This window comes from Malaclemys terrapin, chromosome 9, assembly GCF_027887155.1.
Source record: "Malaclemys terrapin pileata isolate rMalTer1 chromosome 9, rMalTer1.hap1, whole genome shotgun sequence".
NCBI classification, from domain to species: domain Eukaryota; kingdom Metazoa; phylum Chordata; order Testudines; family Emydidae; genus Malaclemys; species Malaclemys terrapin.
In genome coordinates, this window is record NC_071513.1 from 24,297,890 (window position 1) to 24,324,481 (window position 26,592).

Below are 26,592 nucleotides of genomic sequence, written 5' to 3' on the forward strand. Positions count from 1 at the left end.
TGCTGAAATGTGAGTAGAGAGCAATTTGTGGGCCTAAATTTGGGCTTGATAATAATAAGAAAAGTAATATCTGAGTGAAGTGAGACAATTCAAAGGCAAGTTAGAGATAAGCTAGGACATAACCCCAGGTCATATTGTAAACATATTTGGTTTTAACAAGTTATTTGGTTTTAACAAGTGGTTTAGACAAAATGTGAATGTGTTGACAGCATGTTATCTGTATTTAGGGTCACCAGATGGCCCAATAAATTTTTTTTTTTTTTTGCTCAGCTGGGGCAGGACTCGGCTTTTTTTTTTTTTGGTCTGCTGGCGGACACCCCCCCCCCTGCCCATGTGTCCCGATATTTTCGTCCCCTCATCTGGTCACCCTACCTGTATTGATACTTATTGGCGTGGTATTTATGCAGATGTTAATTAAGATGATGTTTAGTGTTAAATAGCTAATAAGAAAGTAAAAATATTTAATTATGGTAGCAGAAATATAGAAACGGTAAAAGGGAGGCTTAATGCTAATTAATTATGGGGTGGTCGTATAATTGATTATAAAAGGGTGGTGCGCGGCTTTTAGGTTAGCATGCTCATCCACCATCAAGGTACCGTTAGAGAAAGGATTATACACCCCTTCTTCTTGTGCAGGCAGTGAGCACCCCCCAATGCACCAGGTCATCTTGGACTGCAGGCACCACTGCAGTGTGAGGTTATATTGTAATGGCTGTTGGTTTGAACTGATTATTTTATTTTGATTCTATCCCCCATTGGGTCAGTCACATTTCTCCACTAAATCTGTAACTGCCCTGGAGGCTCGAACCCGAACGTGTTCAGTCTGGTTCTATTCCTTAGCTGCAAACTATTAACTGGGAACACATAAACCAAGGCCACACCAGGAGCAAACCCATGGCAGACTTTCCCCTGGCCTGAGACTCCCCTGCCTCTCTTGAAACAGTAACATACCCGCTATTACGTACTGGCTGCGACTGGCACGGTCAACCTAGGGAGACCACCTACAAGTGTGAGGGAATGCACTGTGCCTGGGAAGGCAGAGCGGTCTAGTGCACTGATGAACAGCACTAAATAAGAGCTGGGTACTATTATTATTGTTCCTTTGCTGAAGCTGCAAGAACAGGGCCAAGCAGTGCTGTGGGCCCAGACTACTGTTTCCTTTCAATTAGGCCAACAAACAACTGGCAGCTATTGCAGGTGCTTCTTATCTGGGTTGGATTTGACCCGATGACTCAGAAGCAAAAGGCTGGTTAGCCCATGTGACGCATGGCCAGAAAGGGTTAAACATCCTGCAAAATAAATAACCCTCAAAAGACATGGGGAGATAATGTTTGTGTTTTTGTATTTTTGTATTATTGTTTTGTATTTACATATGTATGAGTAGAGTCCACAATGTAATCAACAGGCCCTGTCTATGCTGGATTCTGATAGTCCAGAGATCAGAAGAACATCCTAGCATTTAAATGAATTGTAAACACGGGGAAATCTCGGTATTCATCTCTCTTTGAAATGTACTGTGAATGCTGGAGGAACAAGCAAATGGCCTTATGTTAATTCTGTAGCTAAGTACCAGCGATGAACTTCCTACAAAGTCATCCTAATGACCTTTTGTTCCTGGAGGAACTCCCAACTCGTCAAAGAGGACATGAAATTGTATAAAAGATCCTTGGGTCCTGATTCTGTCATCTCAGATCTGCTTGAGGCTTCATACAGGGGGAGCTTAGACAAAAGGGCTGAGATCCCAGTCCTAAACTGGCACATCCTGCAATGACTTTGGACTATAACCTATGAACTATTTCTGAAAGAACTCTTTGCAACTACAAAGCTCACTGTCTCTGCTATGAATCTGAACCTCAATGAATTGAACTTGTGTCTGTATGTATATCGATCTTTTAACCATTCTCTCGCTCTCTCTTTTGTTTTTTAATAAATTTTAGTTTAGTTAATAAGAATTGGCTGTAGCGTGTCTTTGGATAAGATTTGGAATATTCAATAATCTGAGAAGCAATGTGTCTGATCCTTTGGGATTGGTAGAACCTTATCTTTAATACAATGAAATAAGATTTACAGAAATTTTCATCATATTTGATGTGGGTACCTGGATGGAGGCCTGAGGCTGGATCACTTTAAGGGAACTGTGTTGTTTGGACTTCTGAGTAACCAGTACGGTAATAAAGAAGCTGTTTTATGCTGGCTTGGTAAATCTAAGTATTGGAATATCCACCAGTTTTTGCGGATTTGGCTGCCCCATTCTTTGTAGTTCACCCTAATTGAGTGACCACAGCTGGTCACCACTGGGACCCTGGTCACAGCCCATTAACAATTCCCTGAGCCGGGTGGTCCCCCTAGAGCTGCACTCTGAGTACCCCTCATGGACAGCTGGCTGCCTATGCTGCTCTCTGTGGTACCCTTTGAAGATTTTTAAAGTAGTAACAAATGCCAAAGGGGCGGCTCAGATTAAGGCTTGGGGAGCTCCAATACAGTACTCACAGCTGCTGGAGGTCATGCAGGTTACTGAATAAAGATGGTGGAAGTTCCTCCAGTCTATTGTAAGACAGGTCACTGTGCAAACAAAAACAAGATTTCAGACAGCTGGTTGTTGGGGTTCAGCGGGGGTGGGGGGGGGGGGAGGGAAGGGCGCTATATGCACACATCATAAAACTGTTACAATTGGGTAGCAAATGATAGCCCCAAGAATGGCTCAGAGCTGGAGTAACTAGAACGTTGCAGGTCTGTGCAAGTTCAGGTGCTTGCAGAGCTCTGTGTAAATGGGCGGGATTGGGGGCAGGCGAAGCATAGCAGAAGTCATGCAGATTAGGGTAGAGATGCTTGGCAGAGCTAAGGGGAGAGCCCAGGACTGGAATAGCAGGCAGTGCTGCCGGTTAGGTTTGTGGTGCATTAGAACGTAACATAAGAACGGCCATGCTGGGTCAGACCAATGGTCCATCTAGCCCAGTATCCTGTCTTCCAAGAGGGGCCAGTGCCAGATTCTTCAGAGGGAATGAACAGAACAGGGAAATTAGCAAGTGATCCATCCTCTGTCATATAGTCCCCTCTTTTGGCAAAGACTTAATGACACCCAGAGCATGGGGTTGCATCACTGATAATTTTAGCTAATAACCACTGATGGACCTATTCTCCATGAACTTATCTAATTCTTTTTTTTCACCCAGTTATACTTTGGGCCTTCACAACATTCTCTGGCAACAAGTTCCACAGGCTGACTATGTGTTGTGTGAAGAAATACTTTCTTATGTTTGTTATAAACCTGCTGCCTATTAATTTAATTGGGTGATCCTGGTGCTTGTGTTCTGTGAAGGGGTAAATAACACTTCCTTAGTCACTTTCTCTACACCATTCATGATTTTATAGACCTCCATCATATCCCCCCCTTAGTTGTCTCTTTTCTAAGTTGAACAGTCCCAGTCTTTTTAATCTCTCTTCATACAGAAGCTGTTCCATACCTCTCATCATGTTTGTTGCCCTTCACTGTATTTTTTCCAAAGTCTTTCCAATATATTTTTTGAGATGGGGTGACCAGAACTGCATGCAGTATTCTAGGTGTGGGCGTACAATTGATTTTTATAGAGGCATTATGATACTTTCTGCTTTATCTATCCCTTTCCTAATGGGTCCTAACATTCTGTTGGCTTTTTTGACTGCTGCTGCACATTGAGCAGATGTTTTCAGAGAATTATCCACTATGACTCCAAGATTTCTTTCTTGAGTGGTAACAGCTAATTTAGACCCCATGATTTTGTATGTACAGTTGGGATTATGCTTCCCAATGCACATTACTTTGCACTTATCAATACTGAATTTCATCAGCCAGTCACCCAGTTTTGTGAGATCCCTTTGGAACTCTTCATAGACTTAATAATCTCGAGTAATTTTGTATCATCTGCAAACTTTGCACCTCATTTTCCAGATCATTTATGAATATGCTGATATTGCCCAGCCTGTGTGGGGGTGCAGGACAGGAAAGGGTGCTGCAGATCAGGAGTGAAGAGCATGAGCAGAGCTGAGAGAAGGGGAAGCTTGAACCCACCTAGCAGCACTATATCCAGCAACATCAGCGTTCCACTTTCATAAGCATCAAATAGATGTAGAGGTTATTAAAAGCTACCTGTAGGTGGAGCAGCCAAGCACCCAAGTGTCAGGAAACTATTCACCAAGGGAGAACAAATAGATCCCCCCACAGGATCATGAGCAAATGATCACGGTCAAGACAGTGACACAATCACAACAACCACTGACACGCCGTTGACCACGAGGGGTGGAGGAGGGGCACTGCATCTGGGAAATCTATAGCAATACTTACAGCTCCACCAGTCTGTTCAGGTTGGAAAACGCCCCTTCCTGGATCCATTTGATCTTGTTTCTGCGCAGAATCCTGGAGGAGGAGAGAGAAGCTCTGGTGAAAAGCAGCCCTTCATTTCCCAGTTCCTTCCAGGGTCTCTGATGACCTTAGAACTGAGCATGGCACGAAGGAGATCTTAACGCTGGAATTCTGAGAGGCTTGTTTGAGGCCACGCACCTGGGCCTGCTCTGTTCCTTACATAGCACATGTTTACTGCTAAACTTGTGCCAGTCCCACTGATACACTCACATGGATCCAAACTCCAGATCCAAACACTTATATTTGGCGAAGAGCAGCTCCAGGGTTGAACTGTGGGGTTCAGGGACAGCTCACAACTAAACACAGAATCAGATGAGTCCATAAGAATTTGTCGGAGTGTGAACCAAACAGAGCTGACAGTGCAACCCAACATTACACAAAGCTCATCTGGCTTCAAGCCAAATTCAGAACTCAGGACGGTTCATTGTCTGCGATTTGGGCACCTTTGGTATGAACATCCGTATCCAGTATTGAATGAACCATGGTTTTCCAGTGCAGCCACACGTTGTGTCACTTATTGAAGTGCCAGTTTGGAGGAAGTTTCAGTCCATCTCTGGATTTGACCCCCCCAGGACCTCAGTGAAAAATTAAGGGCGGGATAAAACTGAACAACATGCTCAGACAACTTCCTGAAGCCCTGAACATTCATCCATGGCTCTGGCAAGGAACTGGAACTGCTGCTGCCCCTGCCACATGGAGGATATTTCCAGACCCCTCGTACCTATATATCAGCTACTCCTTTTACTAGCTGAGCTATGGAGCTCAGCTCCCCAGGCTGGGAGCTGTGGTACAGGCAGGGCCGGCTCCAGGCACCAGCCCAGGAAGCAGGTGCTTGGGGTGGCCAAGGGGAAGGGGCGATACGTCAGGCTCTTCGGCGGCAGGTCCCTCTTGGAGGGAAGCACCTGCCGCCGAATTCCCGCTGAAGAAGAAAGCGGCGGCGCGGTGGCCAGGGGGAGTGGGTGGGAATGCTGCATTGGGAGAGGCTCACGTCCTTGCCAAACAGTTAATCTAGGAATACCCACTCCCACCCCTTAGTTATCAGATCCTCATTATCACCAGACCTCAGCTAGGCTGGGATAGTTGCAGAGAGAAGACAGAGTGAGGGAAGGAGGGCTGGGGAAGTTCTTCCTGCTGTCCCACACCACCCCGCGTATTAGCCTCTTCTTGTCTGTTTCATCTCCTCATAAAGCTGTCACTTGTGCTGGTGTCATTGGCAGGGCGTGTTTATGCCTTCTGTCTTGCCCTGGCTTATGTTTCCATGACGCTGACATAACTCTTCTTAGAAACACATTCCTGATCAAAGCCAAAAGTGCTTGGATGCTTGGCTTGAAGAAGCATTGCATTGTGGGGAGGAAGCCACTCACTCTCCTCCCATCTTTGGCAGCATGGGGCAGGGAGAGTTCTTGCTAAGGGAACACAGGGTTCAGCCTCTTGGGATAAAATGTCTAGTGGCCTCCTCTGTGAGCCCTACAGGCTGTGTCAGCTGTCTGTGGCTGAAAATAGGTCCTTCCAAAGCATTCGTTCCTTTGAGAAGGTATCAAGAGGGGAGCTGAGGGTGGATCATTGACAACGTCCCCTGGAAATCACTGCAAAATACAAACGAGTCTTCAGGCTGCAGTCCAGCCCCCGTGCGACACGCACGAGTCTCCATCTCAGTCCATTTGTTAATGGCTGCTCACTTCTTACTTGCCCACGGATGCCCTGAGAGTAATAAGTGTTGGCAGTGCCCACAAACGGGTTATAGAGGGCAGGGAAATACGAAGCACCATGCTCCGAAGCTGCATGCCAAAGACGGGACGGCGCCCAGCAAGGAAAGTGAAGTGCTGGAAGGCTGCTACTTCAGTGGAGACTGTACTGCTCCCTGCTTTGGGGTTTCCACACTGCACACTACAAAGCCATCAGGCTCACTTAGGGTATGTCTACACTGCAAGCAGACACCCCCGGCTGGCCTGTTTCAAGGGCTGGCAAGGCCGGGCTAAGGGGCTGATTAATTGCAGTGTAGATGTTCAGGCTCTTATTGGACCCTCCCACTTCACAGGATCCTAGAGACCGTGCACCACCCGAATGGCTACACTGAAATGGCTACACTTAGCCCGAGCCACGTGAGCCCAAGTCAGCTGGCATGGGCCAGATACGGGTGTCTAGTTGCAGTATAGACAGTCCCTCGGTGCCAGGGAGCTGACCCCCAGCTCTAGAGGGGGCAGGAGCATACGGGGCAGAGTCTGGGCACCATACACAGAGACAGCAGGAACTCCGAGGAGGCAGAACTCCTGGGTACTGAGTTCGGGAATGTGCCGCCAATGCTCCATCAGCTGCAGGTTGTTCCCAGAGGGTCTGGGAAAGCTCAGAATTACAAAGTTTCATAGAATCATAGAAATGTACGGCTGGCAGGACCGTGAGAGCTCTTCTACTCCAGTCCCCTGTGCTGAGGCATTTGGAAACACCTGGGATCACTCAGAAAATGAGGATGAAATGCATCAATTGGAATGTCTCCTTGCCTTGACTATGACAATGCCTTTGGAAATTAGCTCGTTGATAATCAGGCTGCAACAGAGCCCAAGTGTTTCAGATGAGAAATGGCATAATAATAATAGTGCCTGTTAGAACAGTATTTTGCACACTGCAGTCCTTGATTACTGCTCAGAAGTGCTTGACTTGTGTCCCGCATGCAGACCGAGGAGGTACCTGGTTTGTTTGTACCATCACAACAGCAGCTCACACACACACTGGCTGTGTTACTGCAGGCCTAACCACTTCTAAAACTCAGGGACAACATTTTCCCATGTGGGTGCCTAAAGTTAATTAAAATTAACTAATTAAAAGTGGGCTGCTTTTCAGAGCACCTGCAGCGCTCAGTGACTTTAGAGGACGATCAGCACTTCTGAAATGTTGCCTCGGGTCCATACTGCCCCTTTATCCGAGGCACTCAAAGTGTTTCACAAAGCTTCATGAGTGAAGCGCGAACATCCCTCTGTTCATTAGACCAGGTGACCTAATGGCCCTTTGCCATCTCCAATAGCCAGGGCTCTATGATTAATTATTTAAGCCTCCCAAATCCCTTGCCAGGTGAGCAAGTAACTGGGTGCATCAAGCTAAAAGTAACGGGACTTACTTGGGGATTATACCATTGTTAACACAGCTTGGGGAACGGGGAAATCTTCCTCAAGATACAGGAGGCGATCCTGCCAAAGCCACTATCAGCTACTGTTCAGATAAGCCTTGGGTTTACTCACCTACTCCAATCTGACAGCTTTGGGAAAGGCTCCAGTGATGCATTCCCAGTGCCCTGGATAATAATCACCCCTCACTTTGGGAGGACAGGCTTGACTGCACATTCCATTCATGCCACTGTCCCATGGACAATTTGTAGCTTGTGTACATGAATAACATATACAGGGCATGGAAGTTTATTAGCCTTATTTTGCAGGGCTCCAGAGGCTGAACCTTCTGGGAAATATATCAACATCATGTTTAGGAAAACTAGACTCTAGGCCAGGGCTGCATCTTCTCTGGGAGAATTCCTTGGCTTTGTGAGCTCCTGTAAAGCACCAGCACTATAGCTTGACACTGTAAACGAACACTGCAGGCCAGATATGAAATTGACCAAAAATAGACTTTAGGGATGAGGGGCAAAAAAAGAACTGGCACATGTTTAACAGGCTGAGAACCTACTAGGCAGGCTTTATATTTTTCTTCTTTAAAAGATGAATGTAAAAGGGATTTTAGAGCTAGTGAAAGGTACTGGGTGGAGAGCGAATCGCTTTGCCCACACAGCAGCTACAGCGTGGGCAGCAGAAAGGTGACCTGTCTCCACATCCCACCCTCTGCCTTAGTCTTTGCTCCAAGGGTACTAGCTCATTCTCCATGGTTTGTGATGTGGACAGGTGTTAGCCTCACCAGCTCATGTCTCGTTGGTCACCGAATGGCCCTCAATGGCTTTTGCTCATTACTAACCTGAGCAGATGCCAAAGCAGTGAACTAGAGGTGAAATCTCTGGCCCCCATTACCAAGTATAAATGCAGATATACAACCGATATTTAAAATACCATGAAATTGTCTCTACTGTTGCTGTTTATAAACATAGGTTGTGTGCCATAAAATGGATTCAGGATGCCAGATCTGCAGTAGGGACAAAGCGGCCTAGCTCTGTTGAAGTCATTGGACCTGCACTGATTTATACAAGCTGAGAACCTGGCCCAAGGTCGCTGGTGTTGCACCCAATTCATAGCATGACCCAGCTGATAGATGAGGTCCCTGGTGATTTCCCCCATGCAGGTGAGGGTTGAAGGGGTGACTCCATAGCCACGCCAGATCCCACTCTCCCCCCCACACCTTCGTGTACGGCCAGTGGAGGGTTGGTACTCACAGCACAGTGAAGGTGCTGCATTCCTGGAACACTGAGCTCTTCAGAGCGTGGATCTGGTTTCCTTCCAGCTCCCTAGAAAAAGAGCAGTAGCTGGGTTTCCGTGGCTAGCAATCCTTCACCTTATTGATCCCCCTCCAACCTAGAAGTCCTCGGCCAGACAAATTGTTGCTTCTCCCTGGACAGAAGGGAGTCTGTCCTGATGCCACCCATGAGAGCAGAGCTCCTGACCCCAGCTGCCTGGCAGCGGTGTGAGAACTGACCCCAAAGATCATTGTCTCTGGTCCTGCTTTCTGTGTCACTGTCAAAAACGACATTATCCCCTCATCTCCCAGGCTCACGACCTCCCTATCCTCTTCATTTCCTTTCTCTGATGCATGCTCTCACTATGGCCTTTCATTGCTTCCTCTCTAATATCCACCCTGTCCCCTCGCTCCCCTCTGTTAGAACACCTTTGCTTGTCTCTCATCTGCTGCAGCCTTCTCCTCTCTGCCCTTCCAGTCCAGCCAAATCACCTCAAGCTAATCCCTGCTCTGATCGCATCTACCGCGCTGCCCTGCAGAATACCAAGAGAGACACAGCTGCTTCTCCTCGCCCTCTCGCTTGCACTGGGAATACCCCCACCCAACCTGCTTACAAGAATGCCACTGGCAGGGGTGGGCTGAGGTGCCTGTGCCTTATTCTGGCTAACCCAACACCACAGCCTCTGCCGATTCAGACACCAGATCTCCACACCAGGGCAGGTACTCACAGCCAGCTGAGCTTCGGCATCTCTGCACATACGGAAGTGTTGGGCATGCTACTCAGGGAGTTGTTCAGCATGTACCTGGTTGGGAAGCAATAAGAAAACCTTAGATGGGGTGGGATCTGAGTTACTACAGAGAATTCTTTCCTCGGTGTCTGGCTGGTGAGTCTTGCCCATACGCTCAGGGTTCAGCTGATCACCATATCTGGAGTTGAGAATGAATTTTCCTCCAGGGTGGATTGGCAGAAGCCCTGGAGGTTTTTCTCCTTCCTCTGCAGCATGGGGCACAGGTCACTTGCTGGAAGATTCTCTGCACCTTGAAGTCTTTAAACCAGGATTTGAGGACTTCAATGGCTCAGACACAGGTTTGATACAGGAGTGGGTGGGTGAGATTCTGTGGCCAGCATTGTGCAGGAGGTCAGATTAGATGATCATAATGGTCCCTTCTGACCTTAAAGTCTATGAGTCTATTAATGCCTAGTACATGTGCCCAGTACACAGGGGGGATTGGTACTGCATTCCTGGCACAGTCACTAATGCCTCTGAGCCTGAAATGCAGTTACCTATCTATGCTGAATACAGTACGTGCAACATTTCACTAGGCCTGTCCTCGCAGTCTGTCTGTCATAGACAGCTCTCCAATGGCTCCCACGGTAGTAGGGAGTCACACCCCCTGTGTCCAGAGATCACAGGTCATTGAGCCAATCCATTGCACAGATATTAGTGGTTGCTGTTAGTTTCACTCATTTCCTTTAGGGTACTGACTCAGATAACCACAATTTATAGATAAGATTATCTTCAGCAGGGTTCCTGTGGAAATAATGGCATATGCTCATGTAATGACAGACCATATCCTAATGCATGCATACAAGAGGGCCAAAATCAGGTTGCACAGGCAACCCACAGCAATTGCAGGGAAAGGCCTGCTCAGTCTGTGTAGTGCTGGCTGGAGCATGCTTGCTGCAGACAGCAGCTTCAGAGAATGTAGCTCCCTAACTCTAGCAATTCTCTACCAAGCAGGTGGGAACTTCAGTTTTTCAAAGGTTTATAACTTGGCCAAATGTGGGTAGTTTGTCCCAAGAACAACAAAAGACACATCCCTGCCAAATGTCAAGCCCCTGCTCCAGGGCATGGAGGTGCTAGAGCTTCTCAACAAAATGGTTGTGGGAATATTTTTGAACATGGGCAAAACAAAGCATTTCCCCCAATCTTGTTCTGATTAATGGCTGAACCATTTTTGCTGAAATGTCCCCTGAGGCACATGCCTGGCACGGAAAATTTTAGACAAACAATTAAAGTTTGGCAAAGTTGTAAGAAAAGGAAAACAGGGTCATACACTGTGAAGTGTTGGGCAACATTACGTATAGGTTGCATCAGCAGCTCTGCCTATAATTAAGTGCCAGACACTGAGATCTTTATTCAGGCAAAACTCCCAGTGGAGATTTGCTTGCATTAGGACAGAATAATAGTGGTAAGATTTGGCCTTAAATACAGTGCAGCAAAGGAAAGGAATGGTATAGATCAGTGCTTCTTAACCGGTGGGTCACAAACATTGTGGGGAGGGAGTCACTCACAAATGACAATCGGGGGAGGAGGAGAAGCGCAAAACATTGACACTTTTAGTACTATCTAAAGCAGAGGTGGGCAAACTACGGCCCACGGGCCACATCCGGCCCACGGAACTGTCCTGCCTGGCCCTTGCGCTCCTGGCCGGGGATGCTGTCCCCCCTCCCCTGCAGCCACGCCGCCGTGCGGGCAGCGCTCTGGGCGGTGGAGCGGCGTGCTCCTGCAGAGCAGAGCGGCAGCCTGTCTAGCTTCGGCCGGGCAGCGCGACTGCCAGACATGCTGCTCTGAGCAGCATAGTAAGGGGGCTGGGGCTGTGACGTTGGATAAGGGGCGGGAGGTCCTGGGGGACAATCAGGAGACAGGGAGCAGGGGGCAGTTGGATGGGGCGGAGGTTCTGGGGAGGGCGGTCAGGGGATGGGAAATGGGGGGTTTGGATAAGCGTGGGAGTCCCAGGGGGCGTGTCAGGGGGCGGGGGTGTGGATAGGGATCACAAGATGGGGAACAGGGGGGTTGGATAGGCATGGGGGTCCCGGGGGCCTGTCAGGGGATGGCGATGTGGATAGGGGTCGGGGCAGTCAGGGGATAGGGATCGGGGGTGGATTGGATAGGGGGTGAGGTCCCGGAGGGATGATTAGGGGTGGGGGGTCCCGGGAGGGGGCGGTCAGGGGATAAGGAGCGGGGGGGGGGTTGGGTTGAATGGGTTGGGAGTTCTGAGGGGGGCAGTCAGGGGGCGGGAAGTGGGAGGGGGCGGATAGAGGGTGGGGGCCAAGCTGTTTGGGGAGGCACAGCCTTCCCTACCTGGCCCTCCATACAGTTTGCAACCCCAATGTGGCCCTCAGGCCAAAAAGTTTGCCCACCCCTGATCTAAAACAAAGAAAATCCTGCTTTCCTGATCCCCACACTCCCTTTTCCTTCAAGGTAACATAGTCTGTGAACCTCTTGAAACATACACATAAATTGTGTAGCCTTAGCATTACTGTTGATACATTTTTTCACTCTTATTTTTATAGTAAATGTAATGAGGTCATGAAAAATGTTCACTTTAAGTAAGGGATCACCAGCCTGAAATGGTTGAGAAACACTGGCCTAGGGGATGGAAATGAAAGATGCAGCATCAAGGACATTATGGAAGTGGGACCCCCAGAGACTCCAGAGGACTGGCTACAGACTTACAGAAAGTACAGAGATTTCAACCCCACAAAAGTCGCTGGGAGGATCTTGGCAATTCTGTTGTTATCCAGCATTCTGAAATGAGAAGAGGGAAAGGTGGTGACCCAGAAGAACAGACTTTAGATGGAGAGGCAACTCCATAGGAACAAAGTAGGGGCTCTACTAGGTTAGGAAGGAGAGACCGTCTCACAGGCTTACATTTAGGTCTAAATTGTCCCTGCGGGAGGTGGTTTCTTCCTTTTCTCCCTGACAGCAGAAATTCAGGTAACATCAGCTTCCTCCTCTCCTTCACTGCCTGGTCCCTCCCCCGTCCATCTTCTTCCCCCACCCAAGCCGGTGGAGATGAGTACATAGATCACCCCTTTGAATTTCCACCCAGAGCATTCTGGCTGATGTGCTTGCTCCAAGTTCAGAGTCTAGTTTCTTTCACAATCAGGGGACTACTGGATTTTTTTCTTTTACTACAAAAATAAATGCTAAATTAAAAGACCACTTGGGGAATTTGAGATTTAAGGGCACGTCCGGCTCCCCCAAAGATTTTGTGGCCAGGTTTGCCTGAATATCTGGGATAATACTCGAACAGTGGGATTCATTAGGCTGGGCAAGATGCCGTTGAAGCCAAGAGTTTAGCAAGATTCCCACGTGGATTAGACCTCTATATGGTTAAGGAGAACATCACAGTGATATTAGATGGGACTCTAAAGGGCTGGGAGCCTGGGAAGTTCTCTCTCCAGGCTTAGCTAAGCTCAATAAGGCAGCCATCTTGCAAAGCAGACATTATTGTTCTACTTTGCTAATGATCCCTGTATGGGCTCCATATGCAGCACCACAGACCTGAGGAAGAACTGCCTTGGTGTCCATACAGGGATCACTAGAGAAGAGGAACAATAATGTCTGCTTTGCAAGATTGCTGCCTTACTGAGCTTAGCTCAGCCTGGAGAGAGAACTTCCCAGCACTTCAGAGTCCCATCCTCATAATTTGCCACCTGATCAACCAACCTCTCCCTTAAATAGCCTAGAAAAAACCTGAGGAGCAGCTTACTCAGGGTGGTCCCGAGTGCCAGTCTGCCACCAAATCTTTGTGGGGAGCCAGGCTGGCATATGCACACACACTGCCATGCCTGATCAGACCAGTATTTGGTCCACCTAGGCCAGTATCCTGTCTCCAATAGTGGCCAGGAATGGATGCTTCAGAATGTTCAAGAAGCCCCATTGGGGGCAATTACGGAGTAACCTGCCCAGAGAGAATGTTTCTTCCTAACCCCATACATTACCGGTTGGCTTATGCCCCGTTGCAGAAGGGTTTATATCTCTGATATGCTTAATCCAATCTAATATCACTGTGATGTTCTCCTTAACCATATCGAGGTCTAATCCACGCAGGAATCTTGCTAAGCTTTTGGCCTCAACAGCATCTTGTTGATGCTGTTCGAGTATTATCCCAGATATTCAGGCAAACCTGGCCTTAAACTCAATTCCATCCCCTTACTCCTCACTGAACCCCGGTGGGCCACCCAATGGAAAGAGGCACTTACAGCCATTCAAGATGATGCAGATCCTGGAAGACTCCTGGCTTCAGCTCAGTGATGTTATTGTGACTCAGGAACCTGGAATTGTTAAAGAGAAGAGAAGAAAAGTGACCTTGGGTTGATGCTGTTGGTTAAAGTGGTTTTTATTCATCATCCATTTCCCGACAGCAGCTCCCCTAAGCCTTATTTTAGGGGTGTGAATGGGGATACCCTCACGTCATCTGCGTTTTGCAGGGGCAAGCCTGATTTGGAATGAATCATGTGGGGAGGGGAACATGAGAGAGAAACATTTGTAAGAGCCAGAAGTCCTCCCTCCCCCATAACATGGTGCTCTAATTTCAAACATCGTTCTTGCTGCGGAGGGCGGGTACATTTTGTTCAGACACATGTCTCCAGAGGTGCTGCTAGACCACATGCCTTTAGGCTGCATTCATTCTGTGCTAAGAGGGCTGAAACACGGAGACTGTCAATAACCCCCTCCCCCCTGCAACCCACAACATGAAAAGCTTTTACTCACAGCATTTTAAGCTTGGAAAGTCCAGCAAAAGCATGGGGCAGTATTGACTGGATTTCGTTGTGCTGTAAGAGGCTGTTTACAAACCAAACAGAAATATCTCAGGGTTAATAGGGTTTCCACAGTGCTCCCAGCCCCTCCTGGTCCCCAGGACTGAATCAAACCTGTATCACTTCTGCACAGAAGTACAGAGTGCTAGCAGCCCTGCCCACCCCTCAGAGAGCTCAGGACTAAGCAATGAAACAGTCTCTTGCACAGCAATGTACAGCACTCCCATCCCCAGTAGCCCAGGGAGTGAGAGACCAGCACTGGGAATGGACCACAGTGAAGGGGAAGATGTTTTTATGGATAAAAGTACAGGACTGGCAGTCAGGAGTTGGAGGCTTGAGTCCTGGCCCTGCTAACAGGCTTTCTGTGCAACTTTGGGAACGTCACTTCCACGTTCTCTGCCTTAGTTTTCCCATCTGAGGGGAGTGAAGATGAAAGAACAAATGCGTGGAAATCATTAATGGCAGCTCTGAGATCCTGGTGCACTAGACACAAGCACGGCACTATTATTATTATTACAAGCAAGGACGCTAGGCCGGGATCCAACCTGAAAGAACAAAATCTGTTCTGAGTGATCTCAGATCATAAACTCGCTGACGTATCAGGCTGGAAATATCTTGTTTGCCCAAGTGAAATGACTTGTAGAAAAGGTGCTGGAATCTTCCAGGACAGAGAGCTGTTTGCTGTTCTTCCCTCTGCCATTTAACAGCCATGCTGGACTCTGAACCTCCCTGACCCCATGTTATGTGAGCAAAAAGGTCACTTTGATTCCTCACCCCCTACTTAGCACATTATAATGGAAGCAGTGCAGGAAGGGCCCATAATATCTATGACAGATACCCACTGACTTCAATGCGTACTGGATCAGACCACATACAAAGTAACACAAGCACTGACAGAGCCAGCCAACCACGCTCAGTGATAACTAACTAAGGAACAATTGTAAACAAGGCCTTACCACAACCCTCCCACTTTCTCTGCTCCTCTGACTCTGAAGCCGAACGCCCAAGAGGTGCGATGGTGGATTATTAAAATGAGAAAAGCCGCAGCCTCTGAGGGCACAGGGCCCTGCCAGGCTGAAGAAGTCAAGGTCATCATCTCTTGCCTAACCAAACTGGTCCTGCATAATATGGGCTTATTCTTTTAAATGTGGCGCTGCTGACTCAGCAAATTTGCTACTCTTCCTCCTTCCCCCTCCCCCTCCCCCCATGCCCTTGTCGATGAGCTGGCCGCTCTGAGGGGGGTGGTACTTACAGCTTCTCCAGACTTCTGTACATGATAAACTGGTTGTCCCACAGTGAGTGGATTTTATTAATATTCAGAACCCTAGGGAGGGGTGGAAAGAAAAACCAGGGACCACTGATCAAGAAATACGTTGTGAACAATTAAGAAATGCAGGTCTCTTTACTCCCCCCAGCCTCCCCCAGGTAAAGTCCCCTCTTCCTATCTTATCTGAGTAACGTATGTGAGACATGTGGCTCTCTGCTACCCATTACTGATCGCATTTGTCAACAGCAGTTCTTGAATTGCCTGCATCATTTTTGACACCTGAGGGTTTTGAGTGCTGCAACCCTTCCCCCCCCCACCCCGATTCCTGTATGCAAACGGCGTTTGCCTGCTCACACTGAGTGGCCAGGCTCGTTCTGCCGTCTGTGCATGCCGCTCAGATGTCATGAGCCCCAAACGCTGCATGGCCCCAAATATCGGACATGCCAATTTTTTAGGCAAGGTTCACAGCCCCTTGCAGAGTTATTCATCCTCGGTAGAAAGGGGCTAGAGAAATGCAAAGGGTCCATTATTTAATGCCAATAATCCAGGGAAAGATAACAACTCAGTACAAACTAATGGATGGGAAATTCATTCCGTTTGATGTCAACATTTTCTTCTTGCCTTCACAGCAAGCACTTTGCAGTTAGGCCTACCCTGGGGGATGAAGCCTGGGGCTTTGGCCAGAAGGCTCACAGTTTACCAGCCATCTCTCCAGCTATTGGTGGCTTAGACCTCTCTTGCCTGATTGGCACAGAGCACCTGGCAGCAGCACCTCCAGCATTAAAATGCAGCCTCAGGGGTTTGATCATAGAGGATTAGGGAAAAGCTGAGATTTGAGCATCTGGGGCATCCTTAATCTAAGCAATAAAGGTCTCCTTGTGATAATCCCAGACTCAGTTTGCTAGATAACAGGCACAAATTTCTCTGCATTATCTATCACCTTTGGAACTAGCTTCCTCTGCAGCCTTGCCACTAGGTGGCACTACCCCCTTGATGATTGATGCTATGCAGCACAGTGAGACAGGCTAAAAATGGGAATCACCAGGGCGAATTTCCCACTGGCTCCAATTTTGCAAAGAAAGGGATACATTTACCCCATGGTGGCCCCTGTTACTCACAGCTTCGTCACGTTGGAGGAGACCCAGGGGACGGTGTGCAAGTTCTGGCCGGTGCAATCTATCGTCCTTCCCTGGCATTGGCATTCCTCTGGGAACCGGTCAAGCACTGGGGACAAGCACAAGGGAAACAGTGAGACTGGAGACAGACAGGATCTCAGTATATGGCTGGGAAGGTTAGCAGATAAAAGGACACACTGGTGCACAGAGAGGGGTCAGGGCTGGCTGGATATGTCGGGGTCAAAGGGGCAGGGGACGGCAGACACACTCCTAAAGAGCAACACAGGAGCAGTGGAGGGGATGAAAGGAGAGGCAGGGTGTGTGAAGGGAGAGGAGACAGAAGGGGAGAGATGCTTTCTTGAACTTCTCAGGTCTGGGCTGGGAATCTCGCAGGGCCAGCCTTGGTTGGGGTATTTCAGCACATCCAGGCCTGGACAGAACCAGGAAGACCAAAAAAGCAGATTCATCCTGGTGGGAGTGAGGGAGGGTGAGTCGAACTCCCCCAAACCTGAGCAAAGCTCAGTCTGAATTTTGGGTTAGGCTCCAGGGTGAGATTTTACCAACTTCCCAGGATCCCAACTTTAGGGCTTGTTCAAACCTCACAGGGTCACGAGGTAGCACCTTTGCCATGAAGGGGCAACCCTATCCCATTCCAGAGGGAGGGGCGTGAGAGACAGGAATGAAAGAGGGATGATGAGAGGGGAAAAGGGGCAGAGAGAGCACAAAAGGGGAGGAAGCGGGGGAGACAGGAGGGCTTGAGCAGTAGCATGGGGAGGCTGGGGAAGACACAGTAGAAGAGGAGGGAATACAAAGCCAGCACCAGGAATGGAAATACTCACCACAGACTGGGGTCTCCTCTTCCTTAGTGGCTCTGTTGCCCTTGGATTGCTGCATGTCATCCAAGATCTGCAGCCACCCGCTATTATCCACTAGAAAAGAGAAGGCAGAAGTCATGCGGGTTTGTCCGCCCCCTCACCCCCCCGCATCTCACAGCAGACTCACTCACTGCTCCTCCCCATGCCCAACCTCCCCCAGGCTCGCTCACTCCCACCCTGATTCCTGATCTTAGTGCTGGGAACCACGCGCTTGAGAGACGTTTACATCAGCGCTGGGCCTGAACCAAACACCTGGATCAGAATACCCCTGAACTCGGAGGGAGGGAATTCAGAATCTGACCTGAAGCTGGTTCTTGCAGTTGGAGCCCATTTTTATAAGCCTTAGATCCGAATCCCCTGAAACATGGGGTGTTCAAAACCTGGATCTAGCCCCATGTTTGGTGACTTCAGCCCATCTCTAGTTTACGCTAGCTCCTGCCCACTGCCCCTTTGACTCTCTACTGTGTCCTGACAGGATATTCCTCTTCTGCTGGGTCTTACATTCCTACATTTAAGGCTGGGATGATCTCCGTCTGACAACCCCATACCTAGACATCTGTGTCATTATTAGAAGGTCAGAGGAAATTGTACTCTCCCAGTAAGAGATTTATACCTTCAGTGATCACTGCAAGGCAGCCAGGTAACCATAAGTGACCCTTAAAGTCTGTCCTGTGTTCATGTTCCCAGAATCCCCTTGAATATATTGGTGGTTCTGGATCTGGGATTTCCAGGTCCACATGGTTTATTAACTACAGGGCATCTGCCTTTGGTCTGGCGGCAAGGAGAAATGGAAAGAGGGGACAGGCTGTGAGGTTAGCTAATTACCGCAGTTCTCTTCGTCGGCACCGTTGTCGCAGTCCTTCTCTCCATTGCAGTGCAGGAGCTGGGGTAAACAGACAGACAGGTTGCCACAGGGGAACTGTCCCAAAGGGCAGGCATAGCTGTCCAGCCCGGAATGAACCAGAAGAGACTCTGCCAAAGGAAAGCAAGACACAGTCAAAAAGCATCCTTGAACAGGCCAGTCCCCTGTCCCTGCCTACGGCTGGCTTAAGACCCACCTCTCACCCTTGGCTTACTAGTGCTGATCTTGCCAGGACACGGCAATCCATTACTGTATGGTACCCTATTACTGCACATTAGCCCAGTCCCATCTGGCATGACTTATCAGTAGGATTCTAGCAGCACCAGTCCATCTGGACCATGCTCCTTGATTGTTCAGATGTCTCCCAGTGCTCTGGCAGGGGCTGAGAACTGCAAAGAGCAGCCATGCCCTGACATTGTAAGAGCATGAAGAGATGTCTCACCATAGCCAAGAGACATTTCCCCTCCTCCCTCTCAAATGAGAGAACAGGAAATAGAAGCAGTAGCAAATTCTGCACCTCCATCAGACGATTCCATCTGGGACAGTGGAGACATCTCAGAAAATGCTTGCAGAAAAATCATCATTATGAAAAACAATCCAGCACAGGTCAGCAGTGATGGCAAGACGTGCTCATCAAATGGCTGTTTTGTGGCCAACGTGAAAGACATGCCACAAAATCACCAGGACAGTTAATACTAATAGATTCTGCCACCGGATTATTGCTATTTACTGAGAACCATACAGCTTGCTGCTGTACGTTATGTAAGGGGAGAGCTGGTTCTTGTGGTATGAAGCTCACCGTGGCACTATGTTCGATACAGACACAGACACATAGTCTCCTCTTGTAACTTGGTTAATTTAATTTTTAAATCCTCATTATCTGCTGGGTGAATGGCCCTTGAAATGCCTGACAGGAGAAGGGGTGAGGTTCAGGAGGAATTTGGCTGATCATTGAGGCTGAAGTCCCCTAGGGGGTTGGGTTTCATGGGAATGGATAAGGCACATTGAGGGGGATGAAGAGGGGGAGCCATGCTGTGCCTGCTCTGAGGAGAAATCGAGGCCATCGGTCTCCGGGACTGTCAATCCAGCAACTTTCCCCACCACAAGAAAACTACAAAGGAGGACACGAGACCCGACACTGACTTCCCGCCTACATGACTCACTCCAAAGTGTCCTCCCTCTGGGCTTTGGGTGGCAGGACTGCTCCGCAGGACATGGGCCATGCTCAGCGGGGTATGTGTGAGGTGATGGGGTGCCAGCGACAATCAAGATAAGGCCCTTTAGGCAGGAGGTCGCTGTCACTCCTACTCTGTTTGGAGCTGAAACCCACTTATGTTCCAAGGAGGAGTAAAATAACTCCTGCTGGGTCAGACATCAGATCTCCAGGGCTGGCCAGGTTACTTCCAGCCAACATGGGGTCACTCCCTAATGAGACACAAAGGAGTTGGAGATCTATTAGACTGTGAAATGGTGGCTGCTGCATCCTTTATGTCACTGAAAATCAGACTGGAGAATAGACTGTAGGGGCCAAACCTGCACTGGCCCGGGAGCTGGACTAGATGGGACCTCGGCAGAGGAGCAGGAGGTGGCTTGACTCACACTGACTGCTCTTCTAAGATGGCAGCAACCTCAGGAAAAGGTGTAGAGGGACCCTCTGGTGTGGTGAGTGACAGCCCCTTCTCTGGGGTGGTTCCAGGCGGCACAGCAGAGAGGCAGCTTGGTGTACAGGCTGAACTGGGAACAGGAGGTCTTTTCATGGAGTTACGTACGCCAAGGAAAGCAGAAGAGACTCAGACACATTATTAACTACAGTATAACAAACCAGCCTCTGGAAAAGCCACCCTCCCCTGAGGTGCAGTTCACTCCCTGTGATCATTAGCCTCAGTAACTTAAACCTCCACTTTGCTGAGCCCTTTCCGTCAGGCAGCTCTGAAACGTCAATCAGAGCTTCAAAGCACCCCAGCCACTCAGCTCTGTTCATTAATATCCTACAATTAACTGTGTCAAAAGCACTCTCCAGATCAAGCAAAATGTTTCCATGCACTCGCCTTTGATCAGGGCCCGAGGAAGCTATCGCAGTCTATGGCTGTGACAGAACAGTGTGAACAGCCCGGGCTTGTCATTCAAGGTTTTCTGCTGCTGCTAACATTCCCACGGATAGTGGCTGACGATCTGTGTTTAACACTGGAGATGCATCTATTAGCGGATTTCATAATGTGGGGCAGTGAGTGTCCTTTGTACCACTCACCTGGCAATGGATGTATTTTGGGTGGTTGGGTCATTTCTCCTCTCCCTCCCCCAATCCCTGAGTCCCAAGGATTCAAGCTGGTGTATTTTACTGAGACGATTATGACCCCAGAGGCAAGTTGTAATAAAAAGAAGAGGAACGTGGAGACAGGACTGGCAGCAGGTATAAGTGGTATAAGTCAGTGCCGAAGCCGGTACTTAGTCTAAAGCAGTCCCTGCCCCAAGCAGCTTGCAGTTTAACTTAGACAGCTACAGTCCAAACCGTCAGAGGTGGGAGAGAGGCATCAGTCCCAGTCAAAGTTGGCTCGTGGTGGAGGCAAGGGGAATGAATTTTAAAGGGAGATCTGTGAGTCTCAAAGAGGAGCTGTGGGAGAAGACTGTTCCAAGTGTAGGGGCATGTGGGCAATCTTCTCTATACGGGTGGCAGGATGCAATAGAAACACAGACAGCATGCTATGTGCTTGGAAAGCTGCCACAGCTGCAGGATAGCAGAGAGGGCGGTGACCCTTTCCTCCCTTCCAAGTGCCCCTCTGAACATGGCTTTATTCTGGGTCAGTCACAGGGTTATCAGATTCCTAGGAGCTAACAGAATTTCTCCTATTGGTGGTGAGGGGAGTTCACAGACCATCGGGGTCATCACAATACTGTTCACGGCATCCCCCCTTCCTCGTGCCTCGTGGCGAGGATTGCAGCCGGGTTTTGCAGCAGGAGTCACTGAACTCTTAGGCAGCAAAGATCCCAATTTCTCGCCACTGCCCTCAGTGACCAGAGAAATGCAGAGAGTGTGCTAGCGCCAGAGACTTGATTCTAAGCAGAATAGTCCTTCCGTGAAGCATAGACATCTCTTTAGGGTTTGGCCCATTTCTAGAGAGGTGCTCCAGAGGACAAGGAAAAGGAGCGGATGGAACTCAAAGCAGTTTGCAGTGAACAGGCGACACCCTAGAAGCTGCCTCTGATTTACTACGCCAGTGGCTAACAGCGGGGAGCACACAATATGCGCAGTGATGTTATTTATAGTGCAAAATAGCACCCAAAAGCTACTACACCCTGGGCGGACGCAGTCCCTATCCTGAACAGTTTACAGTCTCACCAAAGGCTTATCTGCATGAATGCCCAATCTTTTCACAGGCTGACGCTGCCTGGATCGGAAGTATTTTTCCACATTAACTCAGCGTTTCAGCAGCCTCTCTGTAACAATTGGTTGGAGCAGCAAAACAGCAGACCCTGGCAGGGTCCCCAGCCGTATATCTTCCACATGGGCCCTGGGGACCCGTTAACCTTTTATCAGATTTATTGACGCATCTGGGACATTTGTTCTGAGGGAAACATGGTCCCAAAATGCCTGCAACACCCTCTGGAGCTAATCAACATGATTAAAAGTGTTTAATATTTGGAGCAGCAATAGACTGAATCCATGAATCTTTCCCTAAAAAACTGGAGCTTTCCCAAAAACCGCTGGAGAGAGCTATATCCATCCTAGGCCATAAAACTGATCTGAACAACATTTCTAACAGCCACAGCCAGTGCTTGTCCTCCTTGCTGCATCTTAAGTTACAATACAGAGCCATTTGTGGGCAAAGTTGCAACTTCTTAGAACTGTTCTAGGTGCAGCGTGGGCACTTCGGGCATGTTTCAGAACCTGAGAATTAATCCACCAGTTGGGATCAAACAGAACCCTCCCTGCCCCACCGCCCCGAGCTCTTTCTTTCCCGTTTTGAAGGCAGCATCTGACAGCTGGGGAGTATTCAGTATCACACGTCAATGTCTGAGCATCTCCAACAGCTGGGTCTGCTCTCCTTCCATCAGAGCTGGAGACACCTCAGGATTCCATTTCAGGCTCTGCCTGGGGTCAGCGTCTCCATTGCAGAGCTCTGAATATGTAGTTCTCTGATTTAAAGTGAATGTATTCATTTAGGCTCATATCAGACATCAAGACGCGTCTATCCTGAGCTCCAGACACCACCTCTGCCCCACAAGCCTGGGGAGATAGATGGGTCTTGTACCCTGCCCTGAAAATCAGCAGGATCAAGCCATTTCAGCCAAAGCAAGGAGTCCGTTCCAAAGTGGAGGGCTCCTCCCAGAGAACACTCTGCCATCAATCAGCCTCCTCTTTCTTATACCAAGGGGGTTCCAGCTTCAGCACCCCCAATGCCACAGAAGGAGAGAGCTTACTCTGCAGCATACAGGTCCCAAGCTATTCAGGGGGACTTTGGAGGTAAACACAGACTGCACCTGGAAGCCAACAGGCAGCAGCCAATGCTGACTCTGGAGTCCTTGTGCCATGTACTTCCAACAAAATAGACCACCGTCGCAGTCTGCCAAAGTTCCCCGTGTAGGCCACGTAGCAGCATAGTATGGAGGAGACAAAGACATGGCTTTCGGTAGCAAAGTCCATGTCAATAGCACGCTCCAGGCCAAACAAGGATGAAAAAAGCCATTTTGGTCACTGCAGCTCCATCAGCCTCTAACAGCAACGCTGGACCAACGATCACTCCAGATGGCAAACTCTGACCACACCTGGCAAAAGAAGGACTTCCCCTGCCAACCAACTCCACCACAGTTTTACCTGCATTGACTTCAGACATGTTGCTCTCATCCATGCCCTGGTCTCAGACACTGGGCAAGGCTTTCAACAGCACTGATAGGGTCAGATGAGCTGGAAATATAGCTGGGTGTCATCACATCTCCCCATCAGCCCTCCCAACAGCCCCATATACACACTGAACTGGACGGGAGGCAAGGTGGAACCCAGCCCCCTTAGGGATGCTGAGCAATTGCTCATCACCAGCCATTGGAAACTTTCAGTAAGGAATGAACAGAGCCCAAGATCATCCTGTGCACTCCTGCTACTTTCTGCAGGAGTCTATAGCCTCTCTCAATCAACAGTATCGGAGGTAGAGCTAACAGTGACAGTATGGACATCTGTTCTTCCTACAACATGATGGTGAAAATCTACTGGACTGATAGCCCTGGAGACTGCGGGTCCACAAAAGAAGTACAGCCCAGGTAGCAGCAGGGTAAGTGTCCCTCACCAGTGTGACCAGAGTTCAATCTCCATGGTTCAGTCAGTCCATAACTTCTGTACTAAACATGCCTACAAGGGAATTAGTTGTGTTTTCAGGGATGCAGATGCCTGCCCACTGGGAGATGGGCCGAGACTCACCGTTTATTTCACAGAGGGGATGGTCTAGCTGTCCAAGCACAGAAGTGGGTGCCAGAATTCCTGAGTCCTAGGCTTGCCTCTGACTTAGGGGAAATCATTTCTCTCCAGAAAAGGGGTAATAATATTTCCCTCCCCCATAGGCAGACTGTGAAGATCAATTCGCTAATGTTTAGGAAGGGCTTTAAGGTGAAAGGCTCCATGACTTACTGACAATCCTCAAGCCTGCTCTGGTTCCTGATCCCGGAAATGAATGTGAAGTGCTCTCCCAGCACGTTCTAATAGATCTTGAATTTCACATCCACAGAAATCCACTGGAGGCACCTTGACTAACCCCAGCTTCCCACTGATAGTCACATTCGGATCCCTTTCAGTCCCTGCTAATGACACCTCTGTATTAATCATTGGCTGGGAGGCGGGTGTCTATCTGGGTAGAAGGGAACAAACTTATTTGGGGTCCCTCACTTCAGAGCCTGAGAGACCCTCATGGCTAGAACATCCAGAGTAGTTCCCACAGATTGAAGCCAATCTTAATGCACCACCATGTTTCCCTTCAAATACACTGGAGTGTATTGGCTGCAAAAAATACTATTGAAGAGCAACGGGAAAAAACTGCAGTGGCCGATTACAGCCTTGTCCTCCTGGGGTTAAAACACTGCAATCAGGGGGTCTGGGCTGTACTCCCACCTCTGCCAGGCTTGATCTCCACACATCTACGAACAGCTGCCTGGTCACGTTTGTGGAAATCTAGAGACAGCAAACAAATGGACAAACATTTCAAAGGACGGTTTGCAGCTATGAGCTACATTCAGGCAAACCACTGCCCGTTGGACAATCACAGCAAGGACAGCTCCAAGTTATTTTCGGGTGAGTCAAACAGTGTGGCTCTCTCTCCTCTCTCTTACTTTTGTTGCACTCTCCCTGTGTTTGAGCGCCAGGAGTTTTTCTGCAGGAGATGGACAGAGTTGCTGCCACAAATACCAGAGGGATTAATAATGGCCTAGGATGCAGATGCTGGCAATGGGGATCACGTGGCCCTTTCTGTAAGAGACAGAGCTTACCCCGGTCTCCCTGGCCAAAATTTCTTCTCTTACCAATTTTGTACAGCGCACTGTGCTTCTGCACCCTGTTGCCCACGCCCCCAGAGGTGGCTGCATTTCTGTGGGCTCTTTATAAATTGTTTTGACATCTTTGGGGATCACAGCGGCAAATATATCTATGCAAACCAAAGGTATGCAAAACAAATATGGAGGTATTATGTACATATTCACAATCCATGGAAAGAACTTAGCTAATGTTTCTCTGGAACTTTTAAAATATATCCCTCGTCTTATATTCATTTTTTGCAAGCTTTGTAATTTCACTTATGTTTTATTACTACATTATCTGAAGTGGCTTGCACAAATAGTTGTGTTAATTGTGTGTTTGGCACAACTTGTGCTCCAGGTGAGGTTGGACTATACTTATTAAGTGTTTCACTGTGCAGAAGAAGCTTGAAAACATACAGATCGATACCTCATGAAACAGCATGGCTGTGCCTCAGCTCTCTCTCACTATGAATGAAGCAAATCTGTGTGTCACCTCTAGTCCGACGAGTTGGACAAAGAATATCTTTTCTCTTCTTATAATACAGCAGATGTAGAACAAACAAATGGTGCAAGAGTCGATGGATGAGTGGGGCAAGCATATTGTATGTGTGCTAAGGTCTTCTTTTTCTTTTCATGGCACTAGAAGAAGATCAGAGATTCCTAAAGATCCAAAGATTCAAGATATTATCTCACCTTCTCTCTTGTTCTATAAAACACACTGATATCATCTAGAAAACCTTCCATCTCTCTCTCGAGTCATGCCCTCCTGTATCAAAGAATGGCTAGCAGTAAAGGTTCAATTTTCTAAGGATGCTCCCTACCCTTAAATACAGAGGGGAATAATACTAGGGTTTGGTTGCTAGCATAAGGCCCAATGCTAGAACTCTTACTAATGCATGCAGGGCTGCCCAGAGGATTCAGGGAGCCTGGGGCAAAGCGGGGGAGCGGACATACTCACCGGGTGGTGCTCCAAGTCTGCGGCGGCGGTGGTGGCGGGTCCTTCAGTCACTCTGCGTCTTCGGCAGCACTGAAGGACCCGCTGCCGAAATGCCACTGAAGACCCAGACCGCCGCCGGGTAAGTAAAAAAGTGCCTCTAGCCAGGAAAGGGATTCTCGGCCAGGGCTCGAAGGGCCCCTGCGGGGCAAGGGCCTGGGGCAAATTGCCCCACTTGCCCCCCCCCCTCTGGGCGGCCCTGAATGCATGTAGGCTCAGGGATTTAAATTCTTATATGGTGCTTACATACCAAGGTGTTAGTCACCCTGTGAATGCCATAGATAGATTATAGACACAGACTTCCTGTGTGCGCTTGGGTAAGTCACTTAACCTTTCTGTGCTGCAGTTCTCCAGCTGTAAAAATGGAGATAATAGCACTTCCCTACCACACAGGGCCATTGTGAGGATAAATACATTAAAGACTGTGAGGCACTCTGATAACGGGAGCCATATAAGTACCTAAGAGAGACAGGATGTGTAATATCATGGATCATCAGGTGGACTGATGATTAAGGACAATCTTACAAACTCTGTTGCACTCACTGTACGGGTAGTTAGATCTTGGAGAAACGTTCAGTTTTAGCTGTGGAGAAGTTCTTTCTATATGCTGAACAGACCACCAGTAAATTTTAATTCTTGCCTGAATCT

General features: G+C 48.6%; 1 protein-coding gene across 1 annotated transcript in view; it reads right to left on the reverse strand.

The window, feature by feature from the left end:
- The window catches only part of LOC128843376 (relaxin receptor 1-like), a 41,496-nt gene that overhangs the window by 9,208 nt on the left and 5,696 nt on the right, over positions 1-26,592 (reverse strand). The window contains exons 2-12 of the mRNA XM_054040176.1: positions 18,419-18,565; positions 17,558-17,647; positions 16,722-16,827; positions 15,589-15,660; positions 14,290-14,361; positions 13,779-13,850; positions 12,247-12,318; positions 9,514-9,588; positions 8,766-8,837; positions 4,322-4,393; positions 2,491-2,562 (exon numbers count right to left, since the gene is read on the reverse strand). Of these exons, the coding sequence (XP_053896151.1) occupies positions 2,491-2,562; positions 4,322-4,393; positions 8,766-8,837; positions 9,514-9,588; positions 12,247-12,318; positions 13,779-13,850; positions 14,290-14,361; positions 15,589-15,660; positions 16,722-16,827; positions 17,558-17,647; positions 18,419-18,565 (922 nt within the window). The remainder of the gene's footprint in view (positions 1-2,490; positions 2,563-4,321; positions 4,394-8,765; positions 8,838-9,513; positions 9,589-12,246; positions 12,319-13,778; positions 13,851-14,289; positions 14,362-15,588; positions 15,661-16,721; positions 16,828-17,557; positions 17,648-18,418; positions 18,566-26,592) is intronic.